The 14,967-nt window shown below is 38.6% G+C and overlaps 1 protein-coding gene across 1 annotated transcript in view; it reads right to left on the reverse strand.

Moving 5' to 3' along the window:
- LOC107712323 (collagen alpha-1(XXI) chain-like) overlaps nucleotides 1-14,967 on the reverse strand; it is a 118,269-nt gene that overhangs the window by 32,223 nt on the left and 71,079 nt on the right. The window contains exons 20-25 of the mRNA XM_016517548.1: nucleotides 9,979-10,023; nucleotides 9,078-9,131; nucleotides 7,892-7,945; nucleotides 4,549-4,602; nucleotides 4,370-4,441; nucleotides 169-204 (exon numbers count right to left, since the gene is read on the reverse strand). Of these exons, the coding sequence (XP_016373034.1) occupies nucleotides 169-204; nucleotides 4,370-4,441; nucleotides 4,549-4,602; nucleotides 7,892-7,945; nucleotides 9,078-9,131; nucleotides 9,979-10,023 (315 nt within the window). The remainder of the gene's footprint in view (nucleotides 1-168; nucleotides 205-4,369; nucleotides 4,442-4,548; nucleotides 4,603-7,891; nucleotides 7,946-9,077; nucleotides 9,132-9,978; nucleotides 10,024-14,967) is intronic.

Raw genomic sequence — 14,967 nt, forward strand, 5'->3', positions numbered from 1 at the left:
AAAAAAAAAACATCCCTTAACCCTATACATTTCTACCAAAATACTAATCTTTAGCTCTAGCGATTTTTTTTCCAGTAAACCACAACTAGCTGTAAACAATATATTTTAATTTGACAGTCCAGCAACATATAAACACCAAGTTCATTATTACAGTAAATTTTTACTTACATCTATTGGTCTTTCACCAGCATCTCCTCTTTGACCCTGTAAAACATTTCACAGTAGGGTTTGAAGAAAACAGTGTGAGGAAAAAAACAAAACAAAACAACAACAACAACAAAAAAACAAAGTTTTAAATAATACAATAAATACTATAGCAATAGAAATGTTATGAGCCCATTCTGCATACATTTGAAGTGCTTTGTGATCAAATCTTCATCTAATTCCTATAACTAGATAAAGAGAATCAAAATAAGCAAACAATACACAAATCTTTCTATTAAACCTAGACTGATAATAATTGCTTAAAGACTGGTCCTCACCATGCAAAATTTCCATCAAAAGAGATTACTGGGGACTTCTCAAAAAAATTGCTGAAGCACACCAGGCTGGAAAAGCTTAAACGTCTCGGGTTAGGAATGTAACCATGGTTCCCCAAGAGGGAACGAGATGCTGCGCCCCCTAGGGGGCACAATGGGGAATGCAGCCTGCATGACCGGTGTCTGAAGCACGTGTGAAACAACACCTTTCTATTGGCCCACCTGGCCCATGACGTCATAGGCGGGATGCCCGGAAGTATAAAAGGGCACCTGCTGAATACATCATCCACTTTAGCTGTCTGAAGGAGACGTAGACAGGCAGGCTGACAAACATACACCAAGCCTTTCCTAAGAAAGGGGCCAAGCCACTGACGCCACGGGTCGCTCACGCAACTTGGCAGAAAAGGGGGAACCCGAATAGATCAAGGGGAACATCCTACCCAAGTTAAGAGCACAGCTATCCTCAGATAGTTATGCTATGTAAGCAGAACTAGCCTGGATACACAAGACCACTGAAGAGGCTAACTAGAAAGCCTCTAGAGGAGCTAGAGATCGCTACATACAGATTGCAGGTAAAGAGAGTAGCTGCTGAGCAAGAACACAGCTATCCTCAGATAGCTATGTCCCTAAGGTCTTATGAAGGCTTGTGGACCAGAATAACATAGCCTAGATAGCCTTCCTACAGAGCTGTTCAGACCACAGAGAGTGGGCTATCTACTTAATACCCTAGCAGCACATAGATATCCTCAGATAGCTATGTACCTAGGAAGGGCAACCAGAAGGGGGACCAACTGAAAACTACCCAGACCACAAGAGTGGGCTGTCTACTTTCGACCCAAAGAGGGGAGACAACACTGTCTAGGTACGGGCTCAAAAGACCGCTACTTAAAACCCTAAGCAGGGGAGCAAACACTGAGCTAACACATAGCTATCCTCAGATAGCTAGGTTCTAGGAAAGGGGACCACTCCATGAGAGGGCTCACTGTAATTGCAGTAGAACACAGCTAGCCACATATAGCTGTATGCCAGTAAGCCCGTCCTGCCAAAATATTTGCTGGAATATAACCACCCTCAGATGGCTACATTAAGGAGGTCCCAAAACTGTGTCAGTCCCACAGAAGACAATACACAGCTAGCCTAGATAGCCTTCCTGCAGAACTGCCCAGACCACAGAGAGTGGGCTATCTACTTACAACCCTAGCAGGGGAGATAGCACTGTCTAGGCAAGGGCTCAAGGAGACCGCTACTTAAATACCATAAGAAGTGGAGCAGTCACTGAGCTAGCACATAGATATCCTCAGATAGCTGTGTACCTAGGAAGGGCTACCGGAAGGGGGACCGACTAATACTACCCAGATCACAAACAGTGGCTGTCTAATTACAACCCAAAGAGGGGAGAAAGCACTGTCTAGGTAATAGCTCAAAAGACCGCTACTTAAAGACCCTAAGAAGGGGAGCAGCCACTGAGCTAGCACATAGACATCCTCGGATAACTATGTAACCAGGAAAGGCTACCAGACTGAAACTACCCAGACAACAAGAGTGGGCTGTCTACTAATCTCACACACACTTCAAACAGACGGCTCCTGAAGACAGCAAAGAGGATGACGTATTCAGTAGGTGCCCTTTTATTGGGACCAACCTCTAATATTTCAGGCCCATATTTACTCCTGTGTTAAAGTGTTCTTCCACCCACTTTTAAATCCAAAAGACACTGAAACTCTGCTCCATGCATTCATAAACTCTTGCTTCACCCTCCTTACCTAGCAATTCTTTACCTATTACCTATGCATCTGTAGGAAACCCATGCAGACACAGGGAGAACATGCAAACTCCACACAGAAACGCATCCTGGATCAGTTGAGGACCTTCTTTCTGAAAGGCAACAGTACTACCCACTGAACTACCATGTCGACCCACTTTTTAATTTTCATTCAAATTACTATGCTGACAATATAATTTGTAATGAAAAAATATTGTATATGCTCACACAACTTGCATTCTCATTTTAACTAGACGATCCCACAGTAACTGCACGGATCTTGGACTGCTTAGCAGACTTCTCTGCATGGATTAAAGAATAACGCCTGTAGCTCAACCTAGCAAAGACAGAGATTCTCATCTTCTGTGCCAATCTGACTGTACAGAACAATTTCACCATACAGCTAAAATCATCAACAATCTTGAGGTAATGTTTGATGACCAGATTACCTTTAAAGAACACACTGCAGCAACAACAGCACAATCATGCAGGTTTGCACTGCACAGCATCAGGAAGTTCAGGTGCTTTCTAATGGAGCATACGGCGCTTCCAGGCCCGTGTCATTTGTAGGCTGGACTACTGCAGTTCTCTTCTGGCTGGACTTCCATCAGGCGCAATCAAACCTCAACAAATGATTCAGAAAGCCCATGATTCAAAAGGGTCCACGTCACACCTCTCTTTATCTCCCTGCACTGGCTACCGGTTATGGCTCGCATCAAGTAGATTGCCGTTGTTTCACACGTGCTTCAGACACCGGTCATGCAGGCTGCATTCCCCATTCCCTAGGGGGCGAAGTGCTGAGTTTCCTAGAAGGGGAACTGTTTTTAAAGAGGCTGGAATCTACTGACCAGATTGGAGAAAATTTATATACTGCCGCCAACAAAAACAACAATATACAAATAAATAAAAAATATATAGGCCCTACCTGCTCTTGATGCCTGTATTAGTGGTATTAAAATCTCGAATTCAAAACTGAATTGGTTATTAGGACCACAAGCTCTTGTAATGTATGCATATATACAGTATATATATATCCAAGACACTGATGCTCTCCTACCTCCACTCACTCTTACAAATCTGCATTCCCTCCAGAAGCCTGAGGTTGGTAGTGAGTGACGGCTGATAGAACCATCACAAAGAGGCACTAAATTAATTTCCAGAATGTTTTAGTTCACTGTTCCTTGCTGTTGGAATGATCTTCCTAATCCTATCCCTGACAATATTCAAGAAACAGTTGAAAACTCATCTCTACTGTCAGCACTTAACACTTGTTTCCTGCTGAAAAAAAAACACATTCTTCTATCCTTTAACCATTTCTTAATGCCTCCCTGTTCTAGCTTGCATTATTCTCAAATGGTGTCTGGAACTTTATATTGCTAGCACGTCTCATAATATTGCCTCCTTAGGATGATCGCTTGTTGTATTCTTCATAAGTAAGTTGCACGTCTGCAAAATGAATAAATGTACATGTAAAATTATTGCCTTTGCACTAGTGGTTTCAAACTGTACATATGATTTGTGTATATCTAACTTGTGTCATAAATCACTGAATTAAATTGAAACTTGAAAACCTTCAAAGAAGAAATTAGTTTCTGTGAAGTCTATCACGTGTACAGTACCATGTGTTGGGCAGTTACTGCTACTGTTTTACCGTATTTGAGATTATTTTCAAAACTCTATACGGTAATTTTGAATGACAGATTCATAACAAAATTGCCACTTCTAAAACAGAGAGCAAACCAATAGTAATTAAGATTTAGCTCTAAATTTAAAAACAGCTGTTGATAATTAATTTAGTTTCACTGAAAGCAGCCAATGCTTGTAAACCACAAGCAACATTTTCATGAATGCTTTTTTTTTTTTGGCCATGGCAGAAATGTTCATTACCTTACTAAAGTTAATAGAGCTACTCTTGGAAAATATGCTCACCATAGCGTGGGCTTTTACCTCCAAGACTTGACCAGAAATGCAATGTCAGAGTTTTTTTTCTCGTTGGATCAGAAGAAATAAATGTAATTTGGATAAAGTGACCAAATCATTTCCAGAAAGTTTAGTAAATGTATGAGACATCCAAACCCCAGATATAATATGATGTATAATTTTTATGGAGTCGTAATTAATGACTTGCCTTCTGTCCTGGTGATCCTGGCATTCCTGGATGTCCTGGCTGGCCAGCTGCCCCAGGTTCTCCAGGCTTACCCTTGATCAAGAAAAGCATATAAACTTGTAAATAACTCTTGCGGGCTATCATATATGTTTCCTCTTCCTTCAACCATCTGATGAGGTTTAATTTGAATAGGACTTTACCTCTAGTCCTGGAGGTCCTGGTTGACCAGACTCTCCACTGTTCCCTTTAGTGCCCTAATAATGGAAATTTGAGTTGGAGTATCCAAGTTAGCAAGTAAGAACTTGTATTAAAGATCCCATGAAAAGGCTTGATGAACATGGTTCTCTTTCTTTCGTTGGTACATTCTCTATTAAAACAGGAAATCAGGACGGAACGTATCAAAGCTTTTATCTTACGTCACAGACATGGATTTGCTATCTGCTAATGATAGGGAGAGATACTTTCTCATTCTAGAGAGCATTTATTGGACAAAATACAGTAAAAGCTTTTTTATTTTTGGCCTGTGAAATCTGAAATGTAATTCTGTCATGACAACTCTCGGAGGGACTGGCATGGTAATGTACATGACAATGTTAATGTATTTGGTCTTGGCGGAATAGATCTGCTACGCTGCTGCTGCTGCTGCAGCAGAGCAAGTACCGAGACTTGCTACTGCCAATACATTCACAACATGCTGCTGTGAGCATGTAAGAAATATTGCTGCTGCAAATATAACATACATGAAATAACCCCCAGCGTACATGATAGCGTACATGAATCACCTCGTAGCAGATCTATACAGGTGGAGCTGGGGAAGGTGGAGGGTTTCTGAAGCAAGCTGCAACTGCTACGGCAAGCACTAGTCATATATTTGAATGTTGAGCAGTGAGCTCATTGGCTACCGATACAGGAGAGAACCAATCAGCTGTGCCATGTGATAATGATGTCATTAGGTCAGACTGAGCAGGAGAGACCAGTCAGCTGTGCCATGTGATAATGATGTCATTAGGTCAGATTGAGTTAGACCTGTCGGACTGCGCCATCTAGAGTTTCAATTCAATTCAATTTAAGTTTATTTGTATAGCGCTTTTCACGATACAAAAAGTTGCAAAGCAACTTTACAGAAAATTAAGTTTCAACAATACTTAGTAGTAGCTTATCAGTGGTGACTGTCAGTTAATGTACATATGGCAGAAATGTACGGAAAAATCAATTAAAGACGTAATCAAACAGACGATGAACACTATTAACAGCAATTATTTTTTTCAAGTTTCATGCCACAACTCTGTATTTAACTGCAAAAAGTTAATTTTGACAACTGAATTATTGAGCTGAATAATGACAACATGAATACTGTCTTTCTACAGCAGCTTTATAGCAGAATTGAATGTGCCTCTATTGTATGAAGTGCTATAAAAAATAAAGCTGACTTGTCTTGACTTGACAATTTTTAAGAGTGTACTAACGTAAATATGATTTTCATGGGAGCTTTAAATGCATCTCTAATTAAAGTTAAAGCAAAAACAACATCTATTGCTTACAAATAATTGAAAACAACATATGTAAAAAAATACACGTTACCTTAATTTTAATAAATAAATAAATAAATACTGGTTTTGATCACTGAAAGATTTCAGAGATTAACTTACTGTTGTCCATGATCTTAATATTTAGCAGCAAAACATTTTAACAGGACTTTATTTGTTCACTGTAAAATATTCTCACACATTTTCTCATGCATTTGTGGGATAAGCAATTCCAACTGCAGATGGTGATATAATCTGTGAACCAGATTAATTCTTTGCTCACTGCACTGTCAATTTATGAGTCAAATCCATTTCAATAACAAGAGAGACGTTCAAAGTGACTCTTCATATTGATGCATAAAACAGTCTGACTGACTCGGAGTCCATGGAAACTGAACAAATATTCAAACTGTAAACAGTTTTCTCTTGCTTTTTAAAGCATATTTAGAGGTTCCTCATGCAGATTTTGCCAGTCTTAACTTCAAAGGTCTTGCTTATTTTATTTGTAAATCATTTTTTAATCGTTCTGCTGCTTACTTAACTAAATTTTTACTAAAATAGATAAAAGCAGAACAGATAATGTTTCTATGATTTGGTATTGACTGGTGTTCCATTTCTAGTTACGTCTAGTTTGATGGTTTTAGTGGGGGGGTCGACCACTTCTCAGCTGATCAGGCTGAGAGACCATCTAAAACTAGTAAAAACAAAGTGTTTCGGTTTCCACAAAAAGCAGTAAATCAGCACATTAGAATGAGAAGAATGAGAATTAGAATGAGAAGGATCACTCGTACCACCTCTTCTGCCCCTTGGCTATCTGATGTTCTCTGTGAGTATCGTTCTAAGCTCAGAGCTGCAGAAAGAGTATGGCGCAAATCACAAAATCCTACTGACCTTAATGTATATCGATCACTTCTCTCTTCATTCTCTGCTAATGCCTCCACTGCTAAAAGGACATACTATCACAACAAAATTAACATGTTTTGTTTTAAAACAACAAAAAACAAACAAACACTAGCTATCTATTTTTTCTATTCTATCTACTAGTTTTTCTTTGTGTGTGTGTGTGTGTATATGTGTGTGTGTGTGTGTGTGTATATATATATATATATACCTTGCTACGTGTACTTGCTACGTGTACTGTGTGAGACTTGTCATTTGCACTTATATATTGTTGCTCTTTTGTTAGTTTTGACTGACTGTATTTTCCTCATTTGTAAGTCGCTTTGGATAAAAGTGTCTGCTAAATGACTAAATAAATAAAAATAAATAAAGGATCACACTGAAGACTGGAGTAATGATGCTGAAAAACAACTTTCGCCATCACAGTAACAGAAAGAGTTATTTTAAATTGTAATATTGTTTTACTTTGAAATAAATGCAGCTTTGATAAACAGAAGAAATATATTTTAAAAACATTGAAAAACTGTACAGACCCCAAACTGAGTTATAAGTCAACAGATAAATCTCTCTTTAGAAGTCACTAAGAACATGACATTTTCAGAATATTTAGTACACGATGTAACAGTGCACATATTTCTGCCCTCTGCTGTCATTGTTTTATGAAAAATGTCCATTTTGTCTCATAAAGTGGTGAATGAGTCATAAAGAATAGCGTTGTTGGCTAGCATTCTGAAGTTTGAAGGTAACTAGACTAGAGATTTGAAATCTGGACATACTCTGTTGTCTCTTTTCTTGGACACAATCTAAAAAACACGATTTGAAGCAGAACAAATTTGACGGCACATAACCATTTATAAGATATGGCTTTTGTTCTGCACAATTACACATCACATGTAGCAATCCACACGCATGTCTACACAGATGATAAAAGGCGATTGAGAAAAACTGTGCAGACAGAACAAAGGGATTTCACCATCTGTCTTGCAATTGCTTTAAAATCACTATAATAATGTAATAGTGACTCCAACTCAGAAATCAATACCTATAATGTTTTCCATATGAATTCAAAATGACAAAGGACATCTTGTATTTAAAGGGCAAAAACATGAAATGCGACCTTAGGGCCAGGTTGTCCACTTGAACCAGGCATTCCAGGCAATCCCATCTCACCCTGTAGAAAGACAGACTCAGTCAAACAGATGTTCTGAACTTTAAAATTAAATCAAAGTTTACCACATTTTGTGTTATTTCTGACAGTGTAGTTTTTTTTCTTGTTGAATAGTTTGCTTCACTCGGAAATACATGTATACAATACAATAGGTTGTGAATTCTGTTTCATGTTGACTTAAATTGCATAAACCATCTCCAATACATCAAATAAAACAAGGCTTTTCACTGAGCTTGTCACTATGCATTATGCAATCACCTTCCCTGTAAACGTTATACACAACTAAGCCTATCATTGGGGACTGAACCAATAACCTGCATATTGCTTTGAACATTAAATACTAGGTGCAGGCACACTAACTTTGAGCATTCAAGGTCACCCTGTAATGGATATCAGTAACTGGATATGATGACATACTCTGATAAATCACAAATTACATGTAAATTCAAAATGTCCAATATCGTCAATTCTCCTGTAACACTGTAAACCATGCAACTTTGAAGTTGCTGAAGTTAGATGTATTGAGTCAAGAGGTCAATATGTGACATTTACATTTTCTATTGCTAAAACATGTTTTCACCATACTGTATGAATTCACAAGTCAGAGTTCAGTGTTTCCTCTCTCCTATGTTTGCATTCCTATGAATGGAAGTGATTTGAGCACCAGTGTAGTTCAGTGCCACCACAGTTTTAGCTAACTTGCATCTTGTCCACTTTGACAAGTCTACAGATTATGCTATTTCTTTTTCCGTTTAATAGTTTTCTCTCAATTAAGACATGAGGGGTAGTCGAGTATGGAAACCCATACTCAGAATTTGTGCTCTGCATTTAACCCCTCCGAGTGCACACACACACCTTTTGAACACACACCTGGAGCAGCCATTTTTTGCTGCGGCACCTGGGGAGCAATTCGGGGTTAGGTGCCTTGCTCAAGAGCACCTCAGTCGTGGGTATTGAGGGTGGAAGAGAGCACAGTTAATTTAATCCCCCCACCTACATTTCTTTTTGGTACTGAGAATTGAACCTGTGACCTTTGGGTCACAAGTCTGACTCGTTAACCATTAGGTCACAACTCAGTGACATATTTCTGTATCATGATTTTTCAAGAGCTTACTATATTTTTAGATTTACTTACAGGGTCTCCAGGTGTACCTTTGGCTCCTTTTGATCCTGAAAAGCCAGCTTCACCCTTTAAAGGAACCAACAAATGTCAATTTTCAATATATTTAGGGTAGTTTGAGTTATGATAGTAGTGAGACTTATAAACAGTGTTGGGAGTAACGCATTACAAAAGTAATAATATTACAGTAGTATATTACGTTTAGCTGTAACGCAGTAATATAACGCATTACTAATAAAATTTGGGTAATATTATTACTCGTTACAATCTCAGTAACGCAAGTTACAACAACATATTTTAACTCAAAATTAAGTGGTGAATTTACCAACACCGCAAAACAGCACCAGAGAAAAAAATCCGCAGGTAAAATAGTTTGTCTATCTTCTGTTGCTGGAATTAGATGGTTGAGATGACTGCAGAGACGGATTCTACATTTGTGAGATGGACACACTCCTGTTATTTTCAGTTCATCGGAGAAAAGCATAAGAATGCATAGTCAGGTGCAATATGTGCAACACCAAACTCTCAACATGGAGAAATAGCACGAGTAAAACCTGGAAACACCTAGACTGGTGCCACTAACACTAAGCTATCGGAGAGAGAGCTGCGGGGTCGGAGAAGAGAAAAAGACGGCGGACTTACAATTCAGAGACAGTGATATTGTAATGTAACTAATTACTTTCAAAAGACAGTAACTAGTAATATATAACGTATTACATTTTGGAAGTAACTTGCCCAACTCTGCTTATAAACTACAAAATGCATGCAGCTCACAGAATTTTGTAAAAGAGCATGAGGCATAACCTCAAAACAACAACAAATGAGAAACAAAATGTCCACATAAGGACAAAAAAAAGAAAAAAAAGAAAGAAAGAAAAAAAAAGAAAGAAAGAAAGAAAGAAAAAGAAAACATCACCTTCATTCCCCTCTGACCATCATTTCCAGGTATACCAGGTATGCCCTGAAAAAAAGAAAGAATTAAAATGCGGTGTACTAAACACAGTCTGAAAAACGCAGTTTGAAACCACCCCTGCTTCCTATCATCACAAACATGGGTGGGGCTTTTCATATCTGGTCAAAGGTTTCTATCTGCAATGTGTCTTTGCAGCATTGAATAATGTAGCCAATCACAGACATGTCTGTTGATTTCATGAACACAATGGTTAATCAGAGGTGTTTAAGTTAGAATCACCGCTCAAAAACGCCAGCGTTTTTCAATAATACAATCACTTCTGAGCTCTACACACTTGTGAGTCCTCTCATTATAGCAAACAAAGTGTATACGTGATATAAATAAGAGATTCCTTGCGAAGTGTAGAGCTTCACTGATTATAATGGAAGATCGTGATGAACTAAGACGAGTGACATCTTTTCCGTGATAATAAGGGGAGTGCTCTTTGTGTGCTTTCTAGGCTATAATCCATTCAGAATTTTAATGTATTCACTCACGGATTAATTCGCGAAAGTGCAAGGCTATGTTAACCATGAACTATTTTTGAATAGTTTTCATTGTGCACACATTATTATTCTTTTTTTTTTTTTTTTTTTTATTATAAATGTAACAGTGTATTAAATGTAACTGCTTCATTTGTCTAATAGTTTTTTTTCTCAGAGGATATTGACAAAGAAGTTATAGAGTAAAATGATAACGAGTTTAATGGTTTGTCATAACTGCTTATTAAATCATAATGTACTGCAGTACATCTGTTACGTTTTACAAGTGTTCGTTTTTCAAGCTCTGTTTCAAGCCCAATATTTCCCAACCCAACACATTTTCAAACTCTTCCAAATAAAATACATGATTCAACTCATTAGCCTGTTAGTAAAGATTCCAAGACCTGAAATAAATGACTAAGATAAGAGAGACATCCAAAATGTGTACAGTTGATATGTGCTGGTCTGCTGCTGTGCTTCTCTGACAATGACCTGTTTTAAATGGCAAATGCCTTAGCGATTCAGTACACTGACGACTTGTCACCAGACTTTGCCATGCAATTGCTAGCAATGCTTATTTAGGACAGTGTTTGAACTGAGATGTGTGCTGGCCATTAGCCTAAATAAAAGCTTACTGTTAAATAAAATATGTAGACTGGGGGCCTATAACAGATGTTTGTGTATTATTACTGTCGAAGGATCCTACTGCTATTGCTAAAATAACAATCAAATCGGAGCAGTGGCATTTTTATTGCCTCCACGTTAGACTAAATATTTATTCCTGCAGGGATTTCAGTCTGACTAAAAAAATGATATAAAATTTGCACGTTATATAGCCTATGTAATGTTATTCAATAACAATGTCAAGTGGTCCTTGCTAAGGCAAGCAATACTTAGGGTTAAGGATTTCAAGCTCTGTTTCAAGCCCAAGATTTCCCAACCCTGTTTCTGAAGGCACACCAACAGTACACATTTTCGAACTTTTCCAAATAAAACACCTGATTCAACTCATTAGCCTGTTAGTAAAGACTCCAAGACCTGAAATAAATGACTAAGATAAGAGAGACATCCAAAATCTGTACAGTTGATGTGCCTCAAGGAACAGCTTTAGGAAACACTGATTTAAACAAACCTTTGGCCCAGAGTAATACACTCTGGTATGAAACTTTTCACCATTTGTGCTACAGACATTAAAGGCATCTCAGATCATGTGCCTTGTTAAGGAGAGGTGTTTTACCACTCTCCTAACTGATCAGACACATTTTATCTTATGGACAATAAAATTGGTGAAAAATAAATCCCATAGACACTCTACATATTTCATTTGTCTCTCTTATCTAACACACCTGATTTAGACCATCAGCTTGTTAGGAGAGAGCTCCCTGAACTCAAGGGCCTATTTACACTTGTCACTTCAAGTGTTTTTACTGATTTCTCTGTTCAGCATCAGGACGTGATCAGTGGTGTACAGGACACCCCCGCAGCCCCCGCGGTGCATGGGGCCCCTTCGCAGGACATTCTAAAAGGTATTCACAAATCAAACAGAAGGTGTTTATGCTTTGAAGAACGCTAGATGCGGCAGTGTAATTTGGAAAAAAAAAAACTTATGGTTGCTTTTTTAAAACTTTTAAACTTCTTTTGATTTGAGCACCACGTTACTGGAAAACCGTGTCATGCTCGTGAAAGAGACATGAGACGCAAGTGCAAAGGTAGTGCAGCGGAGTGGGAAAGCATGTGAATAACTCTCAGCATGGCTTAATAATGTTCTAAAACAACAACCAGGGAAAATCAATTTTCTCTTACATTTCACTTGTAATAAATACTATACTTCCAAGACAACCACACCGTAATCGCAGTGGATATTTTTACGCTTAACGTAGCTTATGCATTAAGGCAGTGAAATTAAAATATCAAAATCTGCAGAAGAGCTCAGAATATGAACGCAACGCACCAAGTTTTACGTTAAGCATTTACCTCCCACTGTAAAAAAAAGTGGTAATGTGCAGTTGTTAAAGAGTAATTTCTACCAGTTCTTACCCTTAAATTTAGTTTTGTTAGTGTAACCTAATATATTTACAATGTTAAATAACATTTTTCAAACTATGTTTGTGAACAGAGGTAAAACTGTTCATAAGCAATTTTTTATTTCATTATTAGTGCTTTATCACTTTTAAACAATAGGTAACACGGTTACCAATTTGATGTGGTGTGGTCAGTGCGAGGTGATAATGACACACAAAGTTTAGTGTCAATATGTCAAAGCTTCACAGATGTACAGCCTCAGATGCAGTTTGTCATCATGCCATCAAATTTGTTGATGCGGTAAAACTGTTTCATCTATCAACTTGAATTCCACGGTTTTGTTGTTGTTGTTTTTTTTTGGGGGGGGGTTTGTTTGTTTGTTTATTTTATTTTGTTTTATTGCTGGCATGGTCTGAAGATGATCTGAGCCAAATTTGGTGAAAGTTGTACCAACGGTCTAGGAGGAGTTAGAAAAAGTAGGTTTTCAACATAAATCAAAATGGCAGACAGGAAGTTGGGGCGATTATGACATAATTGGTATTGATGTTCTCAGCATGATCCAAGGAATCTATACAGACAAGTCTCGACAATAGTCAAATTTAATCAAAGGTTATTAACGTTTTTTGAAATTTCATTATGATTTTTGGCCACAAGGTGGTGCTGCCATGAAACTATTTGAGTACCTTCAGGGCATGGTGCCAAAGACACATACCAAGTTTCGTAATGATACACCAATGCATTCGTAAAATATAGCACTTTTTGTCAAAACTCAAAATGACCTATGCCCAAAATGGCCGACATGGGAACTCCGAATGTAAAGAGACAAAAATAGACATTATTCATATCTCCTTACCACTAGGTGGCACTGTGCTGAAACTGTGCAGGTACCCTCAGATCACGGTTGTCATAACACACACCAAGTTTGGTCTGAATTCACTAAAGCGTTTCGGAGATAGTGCCTCATGTCCAATTGGTGAGCTCTTCATCAACTTCGTTTGCGGGTTACTCAGAAACGATCAAATTGATTTCCATGTATTTTAGTCAACATGGTCTGAAGATATGGTTTGATTTTGTGAAAATCGGACAAACGGTGTAGGAGTTATAAAAAGTAGGATTTTCAAAAAATTCAAAATGACAGAAAAGTTTTATGAAAATGGGGCACATTTGTTCCAAGCCAAGGAATCAGAGGAAAACAAGAATCTTGTTTCTAGCCCTTACGTTCAAAGGTTATTAGCACAAACGTGAGTGCAACTTTTGACAAGTGAGGCACTAGAGGGTTTGAGTTAGAGACTCCAAATTCGGTGTGGTTAATGTTCAGACTGTTCTCTATCTGTGTGCCAAATTCACAACTTTTTACCATACAGTTCTATGGGGTGCTATATATTTCCAGAGTGGAAGAGGAGGAGGAGGAAGAAGAAGAAGAAGACAACGACTAACGGATACAATAGGTGCCTATGCACCTTCAGTGCTTGGCCCCTAAGAAGACAGTCACATACAAAATATGCCGAGTGGTGAGTCGCAAGGACCACAGTTGGGAACCACCGCACTAAAGGAAGGATGCAGCTCACATATAAAGTTGAATGGGTGGGTTCTTTTCGACTTAGCCCAGAAAGCAACCACGGAGGACACCTTATAAACCACACAGTAATGCTCTGGAAACCACCCAGTACACTCTAGCATCGTATGAGCAAGTTATGCTAACAGATTGTGCAACAGATTGTGCAAGTGGCACTGCCAATAAAACCTCTCTCAGGACATTCCCGAGATACATGCATGCACCTTGTTAGGACTGATTTCCATATCATTTTGCAGCACTTAAGGGACAGATTTTAGGTTATGGGCACACACCCTGACTGGCCTATTTCCTCTGGAAAGTGTGTTTACATTATGTTTTACTGGCCAGGTCTCCATGATGATAAAAAAATAATAAAAACAGTATATTAAACTGTATCTCAAAATCTGAAATACAGACCATTGCACAGATTGATGGCTGTGTTTGCTGTTTTTAGAAAGAGCTACATTTTAGATTGCTTTGGAAAGTTAAGTTTAACTGCAGAACATGCCAAGACGTGCCAACATTTGTCATTTTATCATTTTAAAGCATCTCTGTGGTCATGCACATTTCCTCTTTGAATGCTTCCTCTTCAATCCACTCAGCCTGAATAGCACACACACACCTGGTCTGAGTCGTCATGTGGTTGACACATCCCACAAGGACACTGATAACACCACGCAGCCACAACAAGCACTGCTCATGGACAACATCCCGGCTGAGCCCAGTCCACAGAGCTCATCACAGACAGACTGTGACGTCTCAGAACAGCTCCAAGACTCAGCACCCAAGGACGACTTTCTGGAAAACAGCCAGGGAAGCCAGGACAACATATCACCTAAGCTTCTCACAGAAAATGGAGGAACTGGTGTATGCTGGGACCAAACTCTCCCACTC

This window comes from Sinocyclocheilus rhinocerous, unplaced genomic scaffold (assembly GCF_001515625.1).
Source record: "Sinocyclocheilus rhinocerous isolate Xijiao unplaced genomic scaffold, SAMN03320098_v1.1 scaffold358, whole genome shotgun sequence".
Classification (NCBI taxonomy): domain Eukaryota; kingdom Metazoa; phylum Chordata; class Actinopteri; order Cypriniformes; family Cyprinidae; genus Sinocyclocheilus; species Sinocyclocheilus rhinocerous.